The 22,867-nt window shown below is 45.7% G+C and overlaps 1 protein-coding gene across 1 annotated transcript in view; it reads left to right on the forward strand.

The window, feature by feature from the left end:
• Window positions 1–22,867, forward strand: part of FER1L6 (fer-1 like family member 6) — a 179,428-nt gene that overhangs the window by 24,496 nt on the left and 132,065 nt on the right. Inside the window, exon 2 of the mRNA XM_032610333.1 lies at window positions 20,260–20,339. Coding sequence (XP_032466224.1) covers window positions 20,267–20,339 — 73 coding nt within the window. The 5' untranslated portion in view covers window positions 20,260–20,266. The remainder of the gene's footprint in view (window positions 1–20,259; window positions 20,340–22,867) is intronic.

The following is a 22,867-nucleotide window of genomic DNA, read 5'->3' on the forward strand; positions in this document are numbered from 1 at the left end:
GGCTAAAAATAAAGGTTGCTTTCTGTTTCTTCAGAGATTGATTTAGGAAACTGAGGTCTAAGTCACAGACAGACCACTAGCTAGTTTTGTGGCCCAAGGCCAATCATTCCTCTTCAACTTTAGCTTTCCTTCTGTCAAGTGGTGACAATGATAACTGTTCTGTCATCTCGGGATGCTGCAGCAATCGAGAGAAGCAGAGAGCATGAAAGAGCAGCCACCACCATGAAGGACTGTATCCATGGAAGTGACTTTTTGGGGGGTGTGGTGGTTAGCACGCTAATTTTATTTGAAACGAGGACAGCAAGTATGGGCTGTGTTGGGAAGGACAAGCTTTCCGTAGAAGCAATTTTTATTGGTGTTATCGTAACCAGCTCTGGGATTCTGCATCAGTTAGGACTTTAAAAACATAAGGAGACATGAAAAATTCTTATTAAAAAGAATGACTTTTTTTTTTTTAGATTTATGTGAAACAATAGCTGCATCTGGAGAGGAAAAATTTACTCTGTTGCTATGAACAGTGCCAACCATGGCACACAGTGTGGTTTACAGCCACTTAGGTAAAATGGACCCACCCACTACCCTAGCTGAGGGCTCAATCCGAGGCAGCCACATCTGACACCTCAAGCCACGTCTGGCTCAGCAGCAGCGGGTTCATCTGCTGATCAGTGGTCTAAGATGTGCCCTCGTGTCAAAAAGACTCTTCCAAATGGGAATAATGGTAATTAGTTGAGCCAGGGATGTAATTTCTGTAGGGAATTTGAGGAAGTGAAGAGTAAAGCATCCGGTCTATGGCATGGGGACAATGGGATAGATGAGTAACATGGCAGACCACTAGGGAGAAGATGGTATGGTGGTAGAAGGAAAATGGTAAGATGGTAGGATGGAAGAACGCTAGTAGGGAGAAGATCCAGGACCTTTGGCATCCAGCATCGCTGGAGTGGCTTTAGGTCAAAAACCACTCTTCAGTTGCATCCTCCACAAGGCCACGTCAGCTTCCACTACCTTGTTCAATATAATTTCATTCAGTGGGAATCCTTAAAATAACCTTCACCCTTCACTTGAGTTAGCCAAGTCTCTTGAAACCGAAAGGCTATATAAAAACACTACCCCTATTCACCTGAACTGAGAATAATCTTTCTTGAGGTGATTGAATTTAAAACAGAGGTCATCTAAAATTTGCTTATATGGTTAAGTGAGATGGCATATGACTGGATAGACTCAGGAGTTTAGGTTAAACATTAGAAAAATACTACATTTCAAATTCCTCATTTACAGAAGGGCCATTGCTTTAAAAAAGGACGATATCTTAAGACTAGTCAAGTCAATGACAGTGAGGACAAAGTTGAATTAATTCATGAAGTTGATGGTGGAGTAGAATAATCCTGGGCTTCAGAGTCAGAAGCCTTAACTCGAAGTCCAGGCCCTGTGACTTCCTGGTTGGGTGGGCATTGAGGTAAGTCGCTCAGCCATGCAGGACCCTAGGTGTTGAAAAATGGAGGTGTGATGGTGATGGTGATGGTGATGGTGACGATAATGATGATGATGGTGGTGGCCCAGGAGTCCATGGGATAATGTATGTGAAATACCTTATAAACAAAACTAATCTATATTGTTTGCTATTATTAAGAAGTTAAAGGGACTTCGCTGGCGGTCTAGTGGTAAAGAATCCTCCTTACAATGCAAGTGACATGGGTTCGATCCCTGGTCAGGGAACTAAAATCCCATATGCCACGGGGCAACTAAGCCCATGCGCCACAACAACTGAGCTCGTGCGCCTCAACTAGAGAGCCTGTGTGCCGCAAACTACGGAGGCCGCATGCCCTGGAACCTGCGTGCCACAACTAGAGAGAGAAAACCCGCACGCCACAACTAGAGAGAAGCCCGTGCACCGCAACAAAGAGCCTGTGCACTGCAACGAAAGATCCCGCAAGCCTCAACGAAGATCCTGCAGGCCGCAACTAAGACCTGACGCAGCCAAAAATAAATTAAAAAAAAAAAAAGAAATTAAAGTGTCAAAAATTACAATGTTTAAGGTGAAAAATTTAAAAAGCAATAGCAATTATACACAGGAGAAGGAGATGGACTAGTTTCAGACAAATCACTAGGGAAGAGTTAATATTCCTATTCAACACCACAGGACTGGAATGTTTTGGGGACTTAACTTTTTTAAAGAAAAGTGATACTATTAATGATGACAATGTTGCTAATAATCGTCACAGCAGCTGCCACTTACTGAGCATCTCCAGTGACCCAGGCACAAGGTAGTATTTGATATTCACTCTTGAATCCTCCAATAGCCATGTTTATTCTCCCTACTTTACCCATGAGAAAACCAAGGCCCAGAAAGGTTAAGTAGCTTGATCAGAGTAGAACAGCTTGGGATTCAAACCCAGGTCTTTTTGGCTCTTCATTCTGTGCCCATTTCCTGTTGACCTGATTAGCTCTTCCTAGGATGCTGAAACAGAGGGACTGCAATGATCCTTGCAGATTGGCCACTCTAGGCCCTTCTTGTGAGAGAAAAGGAATCTGAGGTCCAGAGCCATGAAGTGGCCTACCCAAGGGCACACAGCTAGTTACTGTTGAGATCAAATTCTCAAACTCAGGGCTCCGACTCTCAAAGCAGTAGCCTGTCTTCTATATTAGGCTGCATCTCTGGTGCAGCTATTTTGAATTTCCATGCAATCCTGCAAATAGGCTGTTGGTTTCATTCCAGAAAATTACAGAGCAAATTTAGCCTTCCCGAGGGAACAGCTGGCATGTGTGCTGTGCTGTGATGTCTGGAATTGCCCCACACCCTGCGTTTATGGTGGTTTGCCTCTGGCTTCTCTTGGAAGCAGAAAGCTGTGGCATAGAGTAAACAAGGGAGTTCACTGAAAATCAACCCCTCGATTCTTGTGTATTAGCCACTTCCGGCACGAATGTCACATGGTACCACACCTGGATGGGAGCAGAGATAACACATTAATATGCTCACAACAGTCAGCTTTTATGGAGTTCTCATCACATACCAAGGTCTTTTAATTCTCACAGTTAAGCTACAAGTTAGTGGATTAAACCAATTTAACAGATGAGGAAATTGAGACCCAGGGACGTTAAGAAACTTGTCAGTGTTAAAAAAAAAAAAAAAAAAAAAAAGCTTAATGAGTACTGGAGTCAGGCTGTAGCCTTCATGCCAAAGCTGACATTTGTAACCATCATACGTACCTGCACTGTGCTTAGAGCGCTCTGCACCCATGGGGATGCTGGGTGGTTAGGAAACAGAGGCAAAGTTTTGCTTTCATGAAATTGATAGTTTCACATGGGACACACATGTGTACAAGCATAATTAATTTGAACACTTGTTATCTCAGAGAGAGCTTTGACTTTTTCTGCTGGACACTCTTTGAAGAGATTTCTGGGAATCATCTTAAATTTTTTTAACGTGGCTATACAGTGAATTTTTATCCCCATTTTACAGATGAGAAAACAGACTGAGAGAGGTGAAGCAAATGACCAAACTTTCCATAGTTAATAAGTATTAGGGTCTTGATTCAGTCCGGGCTTGTAGTTACTATGGTTAAGTTTCAAAAAAGCATTCAAATGCTATGGAAATTCAAAAGGAGAAGCCCATGGAGTTGAAAGCCTATTACGCTAAACGCTTAGAACTGACTGATTAATTTCCCTGCCAACCTCAGTGATCTGGAATGGCAGTGCAGTGCATGGTTTTGGAGGCAGTGTGTTGTAATCAAAATAGGAAGAGAACGGGCATCAGAGCTCTGGGTTTGAGACCACTCTCTTCCTCCAAGTTCAATGGCCATGAACTTGGTGGCCATTGTAACTTGGCTGTTGTTAAGCCAAGAACACCTTGGCTCTTTCTTCTGTGTCTTGCTTGCTGTTATGGAAAGGAGCTCATAAACCTGGTTTCTCTTATTTTATTTAGTTTTTAAAATTTATTTGTTTTTTGGCTGTGTTGGGTCTTCGTTGCTGCGCGCGGGCTTTCTCTAGTTGCAGCGAGCAGGGGTTACTCTTCCTTGATGTGCGCGGGCTTCTCATTGCTGTGGCTTCTCTTGTCACGGAGCACAGGCTCTAGGCATGCAGGCTTCAATAGTTGTGGCTCGTGGGCTCAGTAGTTGTGGTTCACGGGCTGTAGAGCGCAGTCTCAGTAGTTGTGGCGCATGGACTTAGTTGCTCCGCGCATGTGGGATCTTCCTGGACCAGGGCTCAAACCCGTGTCCCCTGAATTGGCAGGTGGATTCTTAACCACTGCACCACCATGGAAGTCCCTAAATTAATTTTTTAAAATGCATTTAGTTGCACTAGTCACACTTCAAATGCTCAATAGTCACATGGGTTAGTGGCTACCATGTTGGTCAGTGTTGATAATAAAATATATCATCACCGAAGAAATAGCCCTTTTCTAGGAGAACTGGGTGATCTTCTTTTTGGTTTTGGCCTTGCTACACAGCTTATGGGATTTTAGTTCCCTGACCAGGGATCGAACCCAGGCCCTCAGCAGTGAGAGCACAGAGTTCTAACTGCTGGGCCTCCGGAGAATCCCTGAGTGATCTTTAAAATATATATATATATATATATATATATATATATATATATATATATATATATTCATTTATTTGGTTGCACCAGATTCTTAGTTTTAGCAGGCGGGCTCCTTAGTTGTGACATGTGAACTCTTAGTTGTGGCATGCTTGTGGGATCTAGTTCCCTGACCAGGGATAGAACCTGGGCCTCCTGCATTGGGAGTGTGGAGTCTTATCCACTGCGTCACCAGGGAAGTACCCCTGAGTGATCTTAATAGCGTGTTTTCCTTGAGATGAGGTGGTCTTATCACATAATTCTTAGAAGAATATGAGTTTGAGGCTTGAAGGCATTTAGCTTTTGATTCTGTCATTGAAGGGAATTAAGACACATGCCACTGGGTGGGAGTGGTTAAGAAGCCTGACAGATGGGTCCGCTCTTCGTGGGACGGTTTCCTTTTGCACCTTTGATTACACTGGGTAACATGCTAAAGAACAGCTATGCACATCAATGAGTGTGGATTCAGCCACACCCCAACAGTCTCACCCACCAGATGACTCTGAAACTCAGAAACCTGTGCCCAGGAGCTGGATAAAGCCAGACACCAGGACTGTGCCAATTCCTAGCCCAGAGGAGCCACCAAGAAGAGGAAGAATGGAGAAGCCATCCAAAGCCAAGTAATATATTTCCTTCTCCTAAAGTGAAGACTTCTGGGTGTGGCCACAGCCAAAGGGCTGGGAGCTGGGGGTAAGGGTTTCTCTTCAAAAAACCCTTAAAGGTTAACTAAGACTTAAGGCTTAGGAGGCAAAGGTTGTGGGCCAGGTGGGACATTTGGGCCTGATCATGCACTTAAAGGACACATTTTTTCCCATCTGATGAGAAAATATATAATTTTCATTGTAGAAAATCTGGAAAATATAGAAGTCATGAGGATTTTAAAAATCACTCACAATATCTCTGGAGATAACCATTGTTAACATTTTGAATATTAAAAAATTTCCTTTAATTTTTTCAACTGGACTACAAAGGGTTAATATTAAATGCTGTTATTTTCGGAAAGCAGGACCTTTCCTTATGTAATTTCACTATCCTGTAAAGCCACCTTAAGCCTGTGGTTTCTTTTCTTCCTCTGGCCTTCTCCTGCTGCCTCAAAATCTCTTCTCTCGGTTCGTGAATAAGAGGTGGTGTCTTTTTAGTCCTGTGGTCTCATTTTTGGACTTGCCAGGGGAGCTTTGCTGGGGCTCAGCCTGCACCCCTGTGGCCACAAGGGCCTTGGGGGAGATAGTCGTGTGTTCAGAACACATGACTTGGCTCTTCATTTTGCTTGGGGCTGGTTAAAAGGGATCTAAGGACATTTGTATCTTTTCATCTACAAAGCAACTTGGTAGAATTACACGGGCAGCCCTCAGCTCTGCTTGGGGACGGGGTTGGGGTAAAAGTACATGATTGGGCTGCTGAATCATTTTTGAAAACTCGGTCATTTAATAAATATATCTGCTATGAGTACAGCACCTTACCAGGCACTGGGTCCACAAAAATGGATCACCCAGATTCTTCTCTCAAAGCACTTACAGACAAGTGATATTGATGAATAACAAAATAGACGACTATGATTTGGGTGTTGTGAGATTATGATAGGGGTAGACACCCGGGTGGGAAGAGAAATTTCATCCATTCTGGAGGATCACGGAAGGCTTCTTCGAAAAAGGGCATCTAAGCTGAGAAGTGGAGGGTGAATGGTAAACAACATTCTTGAATGTGGAAGTGGAGGTGAAGATGAGAGAGAATATTCCAGGTAGAAGGCACAGCACAAGTAAAGGCTGGGAGGTAAGAAAGCATGATGTCTTTGGGAATGACAAGCTCAGTTAAGTATATACGATGTCCATTCTGTGTATTTTGCTGGTAAATGCTTGGACAATGATGTTTGCTTCCAGACTGGCTTGTGTTAATCTCTGATGGCACGTTTTCCTTCCTTCCCAAGTGTAACTGCCACTGTTTCTAAAGAAGACTTGGGTCAAGGCCACCTTCCTTAGGCAGCCTTCCTAGATTTCCTCTGGTGGAAAGAAACTCTCTCCTCTGAAATCCCATAGTGCTCTTCTCCTCTCTAAACTTTCCATTTATACAACAGCTACTTTCAATGTCTCTCTTGCTGCCTTCCTGGACTCTGAACAGATTGAGGTCAGGGACAGTCTGTCTTCCAGAATCTTACCTGGTGCCTAGAACAAAGCCGGACTTACACAGCGTGTGTGTGTCCAGGGAGAACTGGGTTCATGGTGAGGGCTGGTCTTCTGTGCTGCTGTCTTGTATTTTTTGCGATTTTAGCTCATCCTCTCCCTCACTGTAATCATTCTTTCCCTCCCAGTGCCTGCCCTTATCCCCTGTCATGGTCGGGCTCAGGATAATTTTCAGAAGAGGATAATGGCATTCGATTTCATTTATGCATGCAGATTGGATGTGTCAGGATGAAGGTTTTTTTTTTTTTTTTTTTATGCGTTACGCGGGCCTCTCACTGTTGTGGCCTCTCCCGTTGCGGAGGACAGGCTCCGGACGCGCAGGCTCAGCGGCCATGGCTCACGGGCCCAGCCGCTCCGCGGCATGTGGGATCCTCCCAGACCGGGGCACGAACCCGTGTCCCCTGCATCGGCAGGCGGACTCTCAACCACTGCGCCACCAGGGAAGCCCAGGATGAAGGTTTTAAGTGGCATTATAAATAGTGCCTGGGGTAAGGTCTGTGCTGAGTGGCGAGAGAGCAGAACTTCTCACGTGGGGACCAACGCTTTAGTGTTGCAGAGGGTTTGGGGCAGGGCTTATATCCAGCTGTTATGCACTTGTATGGCTGCATTCATTGGTAAAATAATGAAACTGTTCCATACCAGTGGCTGACTAGCTCCATACCAGTGGCTGAGTGGGCTCCTGTCTTGAGCCCACTGAATGTCCTTCTGACACCCAGGACCACCTACATCCAGCAATTAATGGGTTAATGCCTGGCATGGCAGGAGGTGTCCAGGAACCAGTGCCATTCTGACAGGTCAATACCCATGCCACCGATATTTTGACTATCACCCCTGATTATCAAGTATATGTCTGTCAGTGATAGTGAAGAGTTTCCTCCCAAAGAAAACAGATTTGGTGGGTGCATTTTGATAAAAGAGGGCTGATTAAGAAACCATATACAAGAATGATTCCAACCCCTGAGTTAATCATTTACTAACTGTATCACCCTAGTTTACTAACTGTATCACCCTAGGCATGTTGCTTCAACTCTGCTTCTCTGTTTTCTTGTCTGTAAAAGAGGGAAAAGAATTCACTCCTTTAGTATCCATCCATCCATCCATCCATCCACCCACCCATTTGTCCAACCAACAAGCAACTGTGCCATCGCCGGCCTGGAAATGTTGCCTAACAGTGGCTGGACAGACATTTAGGGAATTTAGTTTGGGGAATAGTCACAGATCTGGTTTTGAAGGTCAAATGAGACATTGAAAGCAAAAGCCTTTCAAAACTGTGAAGGATTTCACTGATGTTGGGGTCCTCGCCACATCAATAGCAACATTACTACCGTGGTGTTTACTCAGGGAACAGACTAGGGCATTTTGGTGCAATATAACATGAGGAAGGCCCTTCAGCTCTTTATTTATTCATGCCATTTGTATAATCCTGCTGGTGCCGAAAGGACCATGAGTCACTTTCCATTTAACTAGTGTTTGGGAAGAGCCTCCTTGTTCCAGATACTTTTTTTTTTTCCAAAACGAAAAGAACTTTACAAGTTTTGCTGATTGTAAACATAATACACAGCCTTTATTGAAATGTAAAACAACACAGAAAAATGTATAAAGATGCGAGTAAAATTAACCCAAATCCTACTCCCAGAGATTAATACTTTTTTTTTTTGCGGTACGCGGGCCTCTCACTGTTGTGGCCTCTCCCGTTGCGGAGCACAGGCTCCGGACGCGCAGGCTCAGCAGCCATGGCTCACGGGCCCAGCCGCTCCGCGGCATGTGGGATCCTCCCGGACCGGGGCACGAACCCGTGTCCCCTGCATCGGCAGGTGGACTCTCAACCACTGTGCCACCAGGGAAGCCCTGACCTTTTATATTTTTATAACCATATTTCCCCCCCTTCCTGGTTTTATCTTTTCTGTCTCATGTATCCTTGCTATCTATAAAGAATAAATGAACTAACAGTGCCATAAGAGGCTATATTGTATTATTTTTATATTTGTATTTATATTAATATATTTCCTCCGGAGGCAGAGGATGAAGCCATTCATTACAGCTGGGCCTTAGTCAGAGAAGGAGGAGACGCAGAGCTCAGCAGTGAGCGGGGGACACTCGGGCTGGAGGGCACAGTGACTAATCTCACAGACTCCAAGAAGGACTGGCTGCCTCGGTTTGAATTCCCTTTCCACCACTTACTGTTTGAGTGGTCTTACCTGGGCACCTCTCTAGGTCCCCTCAGTTTTCTCATCTTTAAAATAGGAAGGACATTGTACCCACTTCAGGGGTCACCTTGGGACAAACTACAATGGGCCATGTCTAACACTCAGCAGAGTGCCAGGCACATGGTGAGACTCACCTCAACGAGCAGGTGCCATTCTTATTAGTCTTGGTTTTAGCAATTTGAGAAGGGCCTCCAGAGACCGAGATGGGAGGTCCTGTCTCAATCTGCCTTTGTGAGGAGGCCTGGCTTGGGCTTCCTCCTTGAGGCTGGTGTGGGAAACGTTTCTCAGCTGGTGGCTGACCAAAGCCAACACCTGGCCCCCAGCCCACTGTGGTTCTGTTGTTCTCGCCCACTGGTCACTCCCACTGAGGCTCCGGAGACCTTGCTGGCATTTTTTACATCTTTTCTTAAATCCCATGAGGAAAGTGATTTGTTAATGGGCATTTCTGAATCTGGGGGTTCATGAACCTCCTGGCAGGCTGCCCTCCTGAATAACCAGTCTCGTGTACCAAAAGCCTCACCGAAACTTTGCAGGGTCAGTGGGTGAGTTTTATCCCAGCCTGGCCTCCTTCCTAAGAAAGAGGCTTGTAGGAAATCATTCCCAAGAATCAGCTCCCTTTTCATGTACTTCCTCTTCATGTGATCGAGGAGGGGTGTTTGCTGCAGGTCTGACTTGGCAGTTAGCGTGTCTGGACCTCTCTTGGTTCCATTAGCATTCCCTTGCTGTGTACACACCTGTATGAGAAAGTAAATCTTGGGTTACAAAGACAAAAGGCAGTTAGTAGAGCAGGATTCCAGTTAAGAGCTCCTTACAAATCCTTTTGCCAACTGTCAAACCCGCTGTGAGAGGCCACCATAGAGAAGGCCTGTCTGGGGAGCTGCAGAGACTTCTTTTTTTTTTTTTTCAAGGATGGAATTGAACAGAACCTGGGAAGGTTCTTTCCATCCACAACTTTCAGATGGCCTCGTCAACAATTCATTGTGTGCTATCAAATATTACTGTCTCTGTCTCCCCTTGGAGATTCTTATAATCCCAGCAGACCAGGGACTTAACACACTAAGTATGGGCAGTTGTGAAGAGGAGGGTAGTGAACTGTTTCCCAGTTACAGACACAAGGCACGTACGGCTGGGGAATAAGCAATGATTTTAGGGGGTACAGGGACAGGTTTTAGCCCCACTGATGATTCTTAGTGATAATTAGCAATCACTCTAGGGATGGTAAATGGTGGTCTATAATCTTATTTCCTTTATTACCTCTGAGTATAAAAAGAGGTTTCCCCTCTCTCTTCCTCTCCCAACACTTCCCCCTTTTCAGTATCAATATGGGTTTTTGGATTATTATTTAATGTGTTATAATCCCTTCCTTTTGTTATTGATTTTGATACCCAAATTGTTCCGTATTTTGCCAGAGGGAACCCCTTCAGGTTGGCTCCTGTGTCCTTTCGACATGTTCCCATAGGTTTCTGAGCATTTCCTTATTCTCCAGAATAGACTTTCCAGGTTATATCTAACCTCTTATGATTAAAGTGTTAGAAAAAGCAGGAAGGTGAAAATCTTTTCCCAACTTCAGCACTGGCAAACACATCCCAGAACTTAGGCAAAAAAGCAGCACGTTCTGGACTGGACTTAACTGATCACTGAAGCTCCAGAAACGGGTCACGGGAAAGTCACTGTTGTCTGGGAGAGGCTGTGGGGTGCAGACACAGATAATCTATCAGAGCTTCAAAACCTTCTGTATAACATTAATTGGATGCCTACACTGGATGGGATGCTGAGGGCAAGAAAAGTGAAATATATCTTGTCTCTGTCCTTTAAGAGCTTTCAGTATGCTTGGGAAGAAATCAAGGGTGATGGTAACCGTTCTCAAATGCACTTCAATCTATCAGAATTTTACGGTTCCATGGAATCAAAGTCATCCCCTTTTCATTGTACAACAGTAGTAGAACGAGGATGGCCTGTTTCTCCTGGATCTTTTACAACATGATAGTACTTTCCAGAAAGAGACTTGCCCTGTAGACGGTTTTGGTGATGAGTCCCCTGTGCTGTGCTGTATAGGTATGATTTGGGGTTTTTTTTTGTTGTTGTTGCACAGAACAAAATAACATATAGGTTACCTCCAATAATGGAACTTGTCCTATGGATACATTGAATATGGGATAGTGAAGCAGTGAAGTGTGGAAGTTAAGAGCAAAGGTGTCAGAGACAAAAATTGGCTGCAGGATGGTTGATCCTGGGCAAATCAACTTAAGCTCTCAACCAGGACTCTCAACCACTGTGCCACCAGGGAAGCCCTTTGTGATGTTTTTTATTTTATTTATTTTTTTATACAGCAGGTTCTTATTAGTCATCAATTTTATATACATCAGTGTCCTTGTGATGTTAAGTGACATCTTTCTAAGGGATGGGATGGAGTTAATGGGGCAAAGAGGTGTGGGAGGGCATATGGATTCTAGGCACAGAGAAGGGCATGTGCAAAGACCCTGAAGGAAGGGCATGTTTCAGTCAAGTTGCTGAGGGAAGGTGGTGTGGTCGGAGCAGAGAGAGCAAGCAGTACGAGATTAAGTAGAGAAAGAAGGCTGCGGGGTTGTCCATTTGGTTTTTCCCTGCGATGAGCAATCAGCAAACATTTATGATTGAATGTGTACTGTGCAGCCAGATGACTCCTGTTGTTATGATGTGTACTTGTATCTGAGCCAGACATAGCAGCCACATGGTAAGGCTGTCATTCTGCAAACAAGGAGAAATAAACTTAAATCGTAGGAGGAGGGATTTGAGCTTTAGCTAGAGAACACTTGGGGACCCCTGGGGCTGTTGAGCTCAGAAAAGAGTTGCCACAGGATCTTCTTTTGTGAAGAACAGATCAGACAAGAGGAGGAGGTTTGGTTCCCTTGAACGGCTCAGGAATCAGGAGACAAGGTTCCAGCTCTGACGGTTCCATGATTGGCTATGTGACCTCAGACCACATCACCTCTTTAGTCATCATTTTCCCCTTTTGTAACGTGTAAGGTTGGGGCTCAGTAATCTCTGACATCTTTGCTTCTGATTGGGGTCAAATCTATGATGACCAAAAACGGGAGGTGGGATGCTTCAGGAAGCCTGTGCCCCATCTGTGAACCCCTGAGCCAAGGCCCATTTCTCTGGAGACATTGAGCTCAGTTGTGGATGTTGAACGAGGCTGCCTTGTGAGCTACTCTGTAACCTGCTCAGTCCTCACTTGCAAAACCTTCTCCCCACCCCGCTGCCTTCCTGCCTTGCTGTCCTGCCCCTTGGAGGCTCTTACACCACTGCCTGGCCCACAGGCGTCAAATTCCCATTCTTCCCCATGAGGGGCTCAGTGGAGTGCACCCACTTTCTTTCCTTTCATGTGGTGCCATTAAGAAGTGCAAGAGGGGGACTTCCCTGGTGGTGCAGCAGTTAAGAGTCCACCTGCCAATGCAGGGGACACGGGTTTGATCCCTGGTCCGGGAAGATCCATGCCATGGAACAACTAAGCCCGCAAGTCACAACTACTGAAGCCCACGCACCTAGAGCCTGTGCTCCGCAGCAAGAGAAGCCACCACAGTGAGGAGCCCGCGCACCTCAACGAAGAGTAGCCCCTGCTCGCCGCAACTAGAGAAAGCCCGCACGCAGCAACGAACACCCAACACAGCCAAAATTAATTAAATTTTTAAAAAAGCGCAAGAGGAAGTAACAAAGGGCAGTGGATCAGTTCCTTGGTGCTGTCATACAAATGACCACAAACTGGGAGGCTTAGAACAACAGAAATGTATCCTCTCCCAGTTCTGGAGGCCAGAAATCTGAAACCAGGGTGCTGAGAGGATTATGCTCCGTCTGAAGGCTCTGGGAGAGAATCCTTCCTTGCCTCTTCCAGCTTCTGGTGGCTCCAGGCATTTCTCGGCTTGTGGTCACATCATTCCGATCTCTGCCTCTGTCTTCACATGGCCTTCTCTGTGTGTCTTCTTTTCTGTTTCTTGTAAGAACACTTGCCTTTGGGTTTAACACCCACTCATGTAATCCAGAATGATCTCATCCTGAGATCTTTAACTTAATTACATTTGCAAAGACTCTTTTTTGCAAATAAGGGCACATTCACAGTTTCCCAAATGTGTATATTTTGGGCAGCCACTATTCAACCCACTCCAGGCAATGACTTCTGAAGCATCTGATCCACCAAAATGCCTTCTTTTTATTTGTCTCCTTTCTAAACTTGACGTCTTTGAAATAACCTCAGACTACAAGTCCCAATGAAATGCCACAGAGAGCAGGCTGGAGGGCCTGAGAGCACAGGCTCTGAGGGCAGGTGGCCTTGGTTCAAATCCCAGCACTTACCAGCCCCTCTGTGGCTCAGTTTCACCATCTGTACATTGGGCACAGTGATAATACCTACCTCTGAGGGCTGATGTGGGACTTAAATAGGATAATACTTGTAAAAGTATCTAGAACTGGCCCCAAGTAAAGTGAAAACATATTCATTACTGCAAATGAGTAGGGGATGGTGAAATAATTAAAAATCCAACTTTGATGGCTGGACGGTAGCTAGAAGGTATCCAGGGCTTTGGCACTGTCTGGAGCTGGAGTTTCTTTGAGCCTTGACCTACCTGTGGCTACCTGACTTGGAATAAAACACCCTGGAGGCCCCTCCTCTCAGGATCTGCTCTGAGCTGCTGTGTTTGCAGACCAGTCTTGGGCTCTGGATTTCAAACAGAGATAGGGAGCTGCCGGGCAGACACAGCAGAAAGGGCATTTCCTGGGAGATATCTGCCCGTCTGGAGGAGACAGCCTCGTGCCCGAGACCCTCTCCATTCTAGAGGGTAGACTTTCTCCTCCCAAAGACCAGCGCTGGATGCTGCACCTCCTACCCTGCTGACCTGCCTTGAGACTAAGAAGTTAGTTATCGTGAGTATTTCTGGGCAAGGTCAGGAGCCTTCACTGGTCAAGGTGAGACCGGTTGCTCTTTTTCTTATTACTGAGCTGGACTCTGTTGCTGTCCAGGCTGCTGGGAGCCCTTCTGTTTGTTCTTAGAGACCTGCCGATGCAGGGGACACGGGTTCATGCCCCAGTCTGGGAAGATCCCACATGCCGGGGAGCGGCTGGGCCCGTGAGCCATGGCCACTGAGCCTGCGCGTCCAGAGCCTGTGCTCCGCAACGGGAGAGGCCACAACAGTGAGAGGCCCGTGTACCACACACACACACACACACACACACACACACACACACAAATATATATATATATGAACTTTGTCTTTGAGAACACAGCTCATTGGCACTGATTACTTAGCCACAGGGGTTTGCAACCCTGCTGCACTTTAGAATCACCTGGGGAACTTAAAAAACTACTGCAGCTTGGCCCCGGTGCTGACCAATGAACTCATACTCTTTGGGATGGGATCTGGCCGTAGTGTGGGAGATAGTTTTAGAATGCTCCCTCACGTGAATCTGATGTACAGCCGAAGTTGACCATCATTGCCCTAAGTAAACGGATATGATCAGGAGAGCAGTAATGGGACGATCACGGGCAGAGAGGAAAAAAAGTTTCGGAGTCTTGACAAGGCAAGATGTCGCATAGATTTATATTTTAACAATCTTCTGTCAAAGCCCACATTATGGCTGTTTCTATGTTTGCTGGTTTGCCTTTAATAAATATATGTCAGTCCTAGAAGTAAGATGAGTACACAGATAGCATATACCCAAGAAGGTATTTCCTAGCAGGCAGTGGGAAATTTACCCAAGGCTCTCTGGATAACCTCAACATGGTGATAAGGCTTGATTTTGTTTTGTTTTTTAGGATAGACTTGATTACCTGCAAATCCATTCTTCTGATAAAGGAATTTTATTAAATATATATATTTTAAAGTTTTAAAGAGTTCCCATATAAAGAAATTCACAAATCAAAGTGGTTTTTTTTTTTAATATAAATTTTTTATTTATCTATCTATTTTGGCTGTGTTGGGTCTTGGTTGCTGCGTGCTGGCTTTCTCTAGTTGTGGTGAGCAGGGGCTACTCTTTGTTGCAGTGCGCGGGCTTCTCATTGCGGTGGCTTCTCTTGTTGCGGAGCACGGGCTCTAGGTGCGTAGGCTTCAGTAGTTGTGGCATGTAGGCTTTAGTAGTTGTGGCTCACGGGCTCTAGAGCGCAGGCTCAGTAGTTGTGGTGCACGGGCTTTGTTGCTCCGCGGTATGTGGGATCTTCCCGGACCGGGACTCGAACCCATCTCCCCTGCATTGGCAGGTGGATTATTAACCACTGTGCCACCAGGGAAGCCCCAAAGTGTTTTTTTTTTTTTTCCCCACACTGGATGTTATGAGTGGAACTGGAGGGTGAGGTGCAGAGGTGACCTGAGTCTTCTTATCTGCGAAGGAGAGTAGCAGGGGCCAGTACTGGTCACATCCATTGATACAATTAACTTAGTGTTTGGCCTCTTGGCCTGAGCTGCTTCTCTTCTGCACTGAAGGTAGAAAAGGTGATTCCAGAAGGGGAATCTGGTGACACAAGAGGAAAACCACAAGGTGACCATGGTTGTGAGCGATTTCCTGATCTCGGCTCCCCTGAGCCGTGGACATGACAGTAAAGTTGCTATTTGTAGAGCTTAGAGCAGTTCAGCATGAGGGTTCAATGAGGTGACATACACAATATCCCAGTGAGAAAAGCAGTGTTAACTTTACCACCACTTCCTGCAGAAGAGGAGCCTGGAGCTCCGAGAAGTCCTGTGGCCAGCTGCAGTGGCATAGCTAGAAAGTGTCATTGATGAGACCCAAACTCCAGTTGCCGGGCTCCTCTTTCTGTGTGCCAGGCTGGCTGCCTCCTTGGCAGTGCGAGCCCTGGGCTCAACGTAAAGCAACGCCGCCTCGAACAGACGTGCGGAAGCAAGTTAAACATGCGCACTGTTGAATGCTCTCGCTGTTTGGATGTAGATATCGGAGTTGTGGTAGCTTTCGCCCTGAGGAGACCAGGGTGGTATGGGGGTTGCTGTGTGTCTCTTGACTTATCTTGGGGTGGCCCTGGGAGGAGATTCAGTAGACCCTAAACTGGAGAGTTCCATCCTTTCTTTGAAGTGGGGCAGGAGGTTCCCATGCCGGAATCCTCGGCAAACTGGAGAGGGGGGCCGGTACGATGGCAGCTGCCTTGAAGACTTACCAGGTAAGTCTTCCTGCTTTACTGGTTGATCCCAAAATATTGGCTGGGAACCCCGACAAACTCTTGTTTGTAAAAGTGGATAATAATAGCATCCTCCTCGTGGTACGTGGTGGGGATCCTAGGAGCTTATGTATGTAACATGGTATTCCTGGCACTTGCTGAGTGTCAAAGCATGTTTAAAACCTTCAAAACTCACTCAGGGGAATATTGTAGCATGTTTTCTCGTCATCAACATTGTAATACTTTATAGCATGTTTTACATTGTATGAGCATTGTTTCCTTTTTTAACATCACCCTGTGGATTTGATAAGAAATACTGTGTTGTGTGAGAATGAAACATGTTCATCTGATTTAAGCATGCAGCCCCCAATTCTGGAGCTAACAGGTGGCTTCAAGCAGGGCCCTGAGCTGAGTCTTGTGTCTCCAATTTACCCTGGGCTGTGCAATCTGCCAGTGGCAAGATCTTTCAGGGCTGGCGAGCTGTGCCCTCTCTACTGTGGATGTCACGGGGCTGAGGAGAAGAAATCAATTTTCATCAAGAAATCTTTTCACACTGGGAGTCATGCTGGGAGTGCCCTTGATAACTGACTCAGAGTTTCAAGCAAACAACCTTGTGTGTTTGTGAAACAAACATCAATCCACCCAGAGAGCAGAGCTGGTTGTAAATTCTTCGGGCATTACTGGAAGGTTTCTGGCTTCCTCTGTATGGGGTCTGAGCTGTGTCTAGAGCAGACCTCCTGAGAACTGGTTCTTCTCCCAAATTAATTAAAAATCTCTGAAGGTGGTTCCGGACACTGGTATATTTTAAACTCCTTAGGTGGGTTTAATGGACAGCAGGGTTAGGAGCTCTTGGTTTTGGAGGGGCAGGGGTGCCTGACTCTGAGAGGTGGCGCATCTCTCCCTCCTCCCGTGCCCACGACAGTAGCCTGTGGCATGCCCCATGCCTCAGTCACTGCCCTGTGGGAGGGCTCGGAATGCTGAGGCCATCCGTGATGAACTGTCAGCTTCCTAAAGGAGTGTTAAGTCTCCCTCCGGTAGCTACTGTCATTTACTGGTAGCAACTTCCTGTTTCCAGATGGAAGTTACTCAGTCTTCTCAAGTACTCTGTCGAGCCTGCTTGCCAATTTCCCAGGAACATCAGATTCTGACTCTGTGAAATGATCACAGCAGGGAGCCCTTGGGGACCACAGTGGTAATTCAGGGTCTGGACGGGACTGGCCTGGACTCTCTGCATGGTAACTCTCCTTTGAAAACAGGAAAGCAAAAACTATTATTGGAAATTTCCTTTAAGAAATTTCAGAAAAAAAGGGAATTTCCTTTGTGTATTTGAGATTCCTGGGAGACTTAGAAGCATGTTGTTATCACAGCTTTGCTTTGTCCTAGGTGCTTTGCTTACTTACCTCATTATATTCTTACAACAATCCTGTAAAGTATGTACCGTGTCATTTATCTCCATTGTACTCAGGTGGAAACTGGCTCAGAGAAGTGCTGTGACTTACCCAATCCAACCATGTCTGGGTGGTTCCAGAACCCATTCTTTTTTTTTTTTTTTTTTTACATCTTTATTGGAGTGTAATTGCTTTACAATGGTGTGTTAGTTTCTGCTTTATAACAAAGTGAATCAGTTATACATATACATATGTTCCCATATCTCTTCCCTCTTGCGTCTCCTCCGTCCCACCCTCCCTATCCCACCCTTCCAGGCAGTCACAAAGCACTGAGCTGATCTCCCTGTGCTATGCAGCTGCTTCCCACTAGCTATCTATTTTACATTTGGTAGTGCATATATGTCCATGCCACTCTCTCACTTTGTCCCAGCTTAACCTTCCCCCTCCCCGTATCCTCAAGTCCATTCTTTAGTAGGTCTGTGTCTTTATTCCTGTCTTATCCCTAGGTTCTTCATGACATTATTTTCTTAAATTCCATGTATATGTGTTAGCATACGGTATTTGTCTTTCTCTTTCTGACTTACTTCACTCTGTATGACAGACTCTAGGTCCATCCACCTCATTACAAATAGCTCAATTTCATTTCTTTTTATGGCTGTGTAATATTCCATTGTATATGTGTACCACATCTCCTCTATCCATTCATCTGTCGATGGACATTTAGGTTGTTTCCATGTCCTGGCTATTGTAAATAGTGCTGCAATGAACATTGGGGTACATATGTCTTTTTGAACTATGGTTTTCTCAGGATATGTGCCCAGTAGTGGGATTGCTGGGTCATATGGTAGTTCTATTTTTAGTTTTTTAGTGAATGTCCATACTGTTCTCCATAGTGGCTGTATCAATTTACATTCCCACCAACAGTGCAAGAGGGTTCCCTTTTCTCCACACCCTCTCCAGCGTTTATTGTTTCTAGATTTTTTGATGATGGCCGTTCTGACTGGTGTGAGATGATATCTCATTGTAGTTTTGATTTGTATTTCTCTAATGATTAATGATGTTGAGCATTCTTTCATGTGTTTGTTGGCAGTCTGTATATCTTCTTTGGAGAAATGTCTATTTAGGTCTTCTGCCCATTTTGGGATTGGGTTTTTTGTTTTTTTGTTATTGAACTGCATGAGCTGCTTATAAATTCAGAACCCATTCTTTCCATCATTCTACTGTATTTCAGGATCTCAAAGGACCCCCGGAGTCCCCTAGGCCAGTGCCCCCTGCCTTTGATGTTTGTCCTCTCTACAACATCTTTTACCAGTGGTCCTTAGGTCTCTGCTTGCACATCTCCAGGAACTGGGAACTCACTTACACCCAGTGCAGTGCATTCCACTGTTCAGGCAGCATCAGTGAGGAAGGCTCCTTAATTCCTCATCTGGATCAAGGCAGGACATGAAAAGAATAAATAAACAAATAAGGAAATAAATAAATAAGTGAATGGAGGGGACATATGTCTCCTAGTAGCTTCCTCTCATTAGTTCTAACCTTATCCCTTCAAATAATAACAAGAATAGCTAACATTTATTGAGCAACTAGTATGTTTCAGGTACTGGGCTAAATGCTTTACATTTGTTATCTCATTTACACATGAGGACCCTGGAGTTTTGAGAGGTTAAGTGACCCGTTCAAGGTCGCAGAGATGGTGCTGGGATTAGCACCCAGGCAGTCTGGCTGTGGAGGCCCTGATCTTGGCCACTGCAGTCCATGCACTCTTGAGTCCTAAATATGTAAGAAAATGGAAAACTTCAGTTGTTCTGCCACTGTCCTCACATTGCTCAGGACTGCAGGATGCTCGCTGAGAGGGTCCGAGCCTTTGCTGCTCTCGCCTCCCTTCTCCTCCATTCCGTCCCTGTTCCTCTTCTTCCCGTCTCCAAAGGCCACCCCATCAGCCTGCCCGACTCAAAGCCAGAACTTTTTCTGACCTTCCATCCTTCCGCGCAGCTCCAGAAATGGATTCTCTCAGCAGGCTGGCAGAGGGTCGGGATGCTCCTGGTGTTAGAAACAACAGACTGGGCCCTTTTCCAGGGCTGAGGAGGAGGCCCCCAAACAGCTTCCTGCTCGTGGCTAATAATAATAATAGCTAACATTCTGGGCATATACTACATGTCAGCTGAGCTGTGCACTTGTGGAGTGACCTTAGTAAATCCCAGAGCCTCTTGACCTTAGAAATGGTTTGGAGCTCAGCTGTGGAGAGGGTGTTCATTCTGCTCAGGTGACCCTGTGGTTAGAGCCTGGGCTCTAAAATCAGACAGGCCTGGTTCCAGGGGTAGCTCTGATACTTAAGAGCTGTGTGACCTTGGAAACTTTACTTACCCTCTCTGGGCCTTGACCCCTCATCTGCAAGATGGATAGGAGAGGGTTTCTGTGACGATTAAATGATATCATTTGTTTTGAATGCCTGGCACAGCTGAGTAAAGAGAAATGGAGACGAAAACAGCTAGTGTTATTAATTTTGTTGTGGTTCTAGGTGGACCTCAGGATTTCTGTTTAGGAGGGGGTTTTGTGGTTTCTGTAAGAGTCTGGAGAGCATGTTGGGTCATCCTGATACTTGTCTTTTGATGCCCATCCTGGGTGGTTTAGGAGGATGGTCAGGTTCCAGAAGAAGAACTCACTGTGTGTGTGTGTGTGTGTGTGTGTGTGTGTGTGTGTGTGTGTGTGTATTTTCTCTTAACATGTCTGAATGAGTCAAAGTAATTATCACTGTATTTTTTAATTTTTCTTTTTTTTTTCAGAAAGGAGATGTTTGGGCTGAAGCTGAAGAAGAAGAAGAAAGCAGAGAAGGGGTTAATCCTAGCCAACAAGGGTGCCCAAGGTGAGTCTTTTGAGGGGTAGGGAGGGACTACCACCCTGGGGCCTGCAGGTCTCCAGGGTTGACCCCCCCCTTGGCTGAGAATGGGATTCATTCTCCGAGGAGTGAGGTGGGAACTGTGCTGCCTTCTGGGTCTTCAGACCCTGCCAACCCCAAGTGCAGGCCCAAAGTGATCCCCCGCTGCGCCACTGGTCATCTGGTCCCTTGGCCAAACAAGGGTGGGTGGACACCTGCTGGACCCCGGAAGGATTCCCCCCAAGGAGGCAGTGACAGGGTTCAAGCTCCCATTTCTGTTCTGATTTGCTCTGTGGCCCAGGATAAGTCACTCAGCAGCTCCAAGTCCCAGCTTCTCCCTTTGTTAAGTGGGCATGACGTGGGCTACTGAGCTGACCACACGATCATGGGGAGAAGCAAGTGAGATTTTGAAAATCAGAGGGAGGGTAGCAGCTGCTCTGGGGGAGGCTTTACATATACTGTCCCATTTAACCCCTCCGTCATCCTACCAGAAGGTGTGCCTATCCCAGTTTCACAAATGAGGTTACAGAGATGCAGAGAGAGTAAGTAAAGTGTGGAAAAGACCAGCTGCAGAATTGCAGGGCTCAGTGAAAAATGAAAATGCAAAGCCATTGTTAAGAACTTATTAAGAATATCTGGATGGTGACTGCAGAGCATTAGGCCAAGGGCAATGAGTTCCTTCTGATCACAGGACCCTACAGGGCTGCACAGACCCATGAAGCCAGCCTTGAGGGTGGGAGGTGCAGAGCCAGGAAGCAATGGCATTGGGATATATTGATAAATCCAGGCTCTCAGACTTTCTGCGCTTAGAATGGGCGATTCCTTCTCCAGAGGAGCAAAGCTCCAAGTTACAGTGTGACCTGTGCCAGTGGAGGCCAGGCCCCATATCAGGGAGACACTCATGTGTATTGAATCAAATATGATCAACTGATTCCAATGGACAGGTCTGGGGTGGTGTCTGGAAACTTACGTTGGGTGGTCGTGACAGCAACTGGTTCAAGGCTAGCTTTCTGGACCATTTCTAAACCAAAATGGTACAGTCAGTCTGCTTTATTTTCACCCCTCTCGTCTCCTTGGAGGGGTGCGTCCTTCACCCTTCACCGCGTACCCTGCAGGTGCCCTGCAACCTGGCCTCCACCAAGCTTCACTCCTCACCCTCAGGGAAAACCTAACCTTACAATGGGAAAATACAGAGACTCATTCATATTAAAGTGTTGATGGTAACGATCAAGTCATTCTTGGATGGGACAGGAGAGGCATTACATTTTAGGTGGAGACAAGGCTTAAAGCTTAATAGAAGTACTTGTCTATTCACTCAAGTTGAAGGTATCAGGGATTGGGTAGAAAAGACTCTGGGGTCTTTCCTGGTGTCCTTGAAATTATGACCCTGCAGTAGGTCCTGCAGATACAAGCTTGAATAAGACACAGTTCCTTCCTTCAAGGACCTTATGAAAAATAATATCTATGACACATTGAATAAGCCCCGGCTGTTTTTTACTTGACATACATCATTCATGACTCTGAAATGTAGTTTCCTTTGCCCCTGTTTTATAAGAGGTTCAGAGAGGATAAGTGTTTGCTAAAAGTCACACAACCAATAGGTGCAGAAGCTGGCTTCTGAGGCTAGGTCAGTCTTACACCAGAGCCCAGGCTTTCCTACCCCATGGGTCAGCCTCCAGTTAGGAGCCCTTACTGACTGCAACAGGGAAGGAACAAGCTGGTGGAGATTTAGGGCAGCCGACCATAGGCGTTTCAGAGGAGCTGGCTCCCCAGGGCTCATTTTTTTTTTTATTTAACATCTTTATTGAAGTATAATTGCTTTACAATGGTGTGTTAGTTTCTGCTTTATAACAAAGTGAATCAGTTATACATATACATACGTTCCCATCTCTCTTCCCTCTTGCGTCTCCCTCCCTCCCACCCTCCCCATCCCACCCCTCCAGGCGGTCACAAAGCACCGAGCTGATCTCCCTGTGCTATGTGGCTGCTTCCCACTAGCTATCCACCTTACGTTTGGTAGTGTATATATGTCCATGCCACTCTCTCACTTTGTCACAGTTTACCCTTCCCCCTCCCCATATCCTCAAGTCCATTCTCTAGTAGGTCTGTGTCTTTATTACTGTCTTACCCCTAGGTTCTTCTTGACATTTTTTCCCTTAAATTCCATATGTATGTGTTAGCATACGGTATTTGTCTCTCTCTTTCTGACTTACTTCACTCTGTATGACAGACTCTAGGTCCATCCACCTCATTACAAATAGCTCAATTTCATTTCTTTTTATAGCTGAGTAATATTCCATTGTATATATGTGCCACATCTTCTTTATCCATTCAACCAATGATGGACACTTAGGTTGTTTCCATCTCTGGGCTATTGTAAATAGAGCTGCAATGAACATTTTGGTACATGACTCTTTTTGAATTATGGTTTTCTCAGGGTATGTGCCCAGTAGTGGGATTGCTGGGTCATATGGTAGTTCTATTTTTAGTTTTTTAAGGAACCTCCATACTGTTCT

The sequence above is a fragment of the Phocoena sinus genome, chromosome 17, assembly GCF_008692025.1.
Source record: "Phocoena sinus isolate mPhoSin1 chromosome 17, mPhoSin1.pri, whole genome shotgun sequence".
NCBI classification, from domain to species: Eukaryota; Metazoa; Chordata; class Mammalia; order Artiodactyla; family Phocoenidae; genus Phocoena; species Phocoena sinus.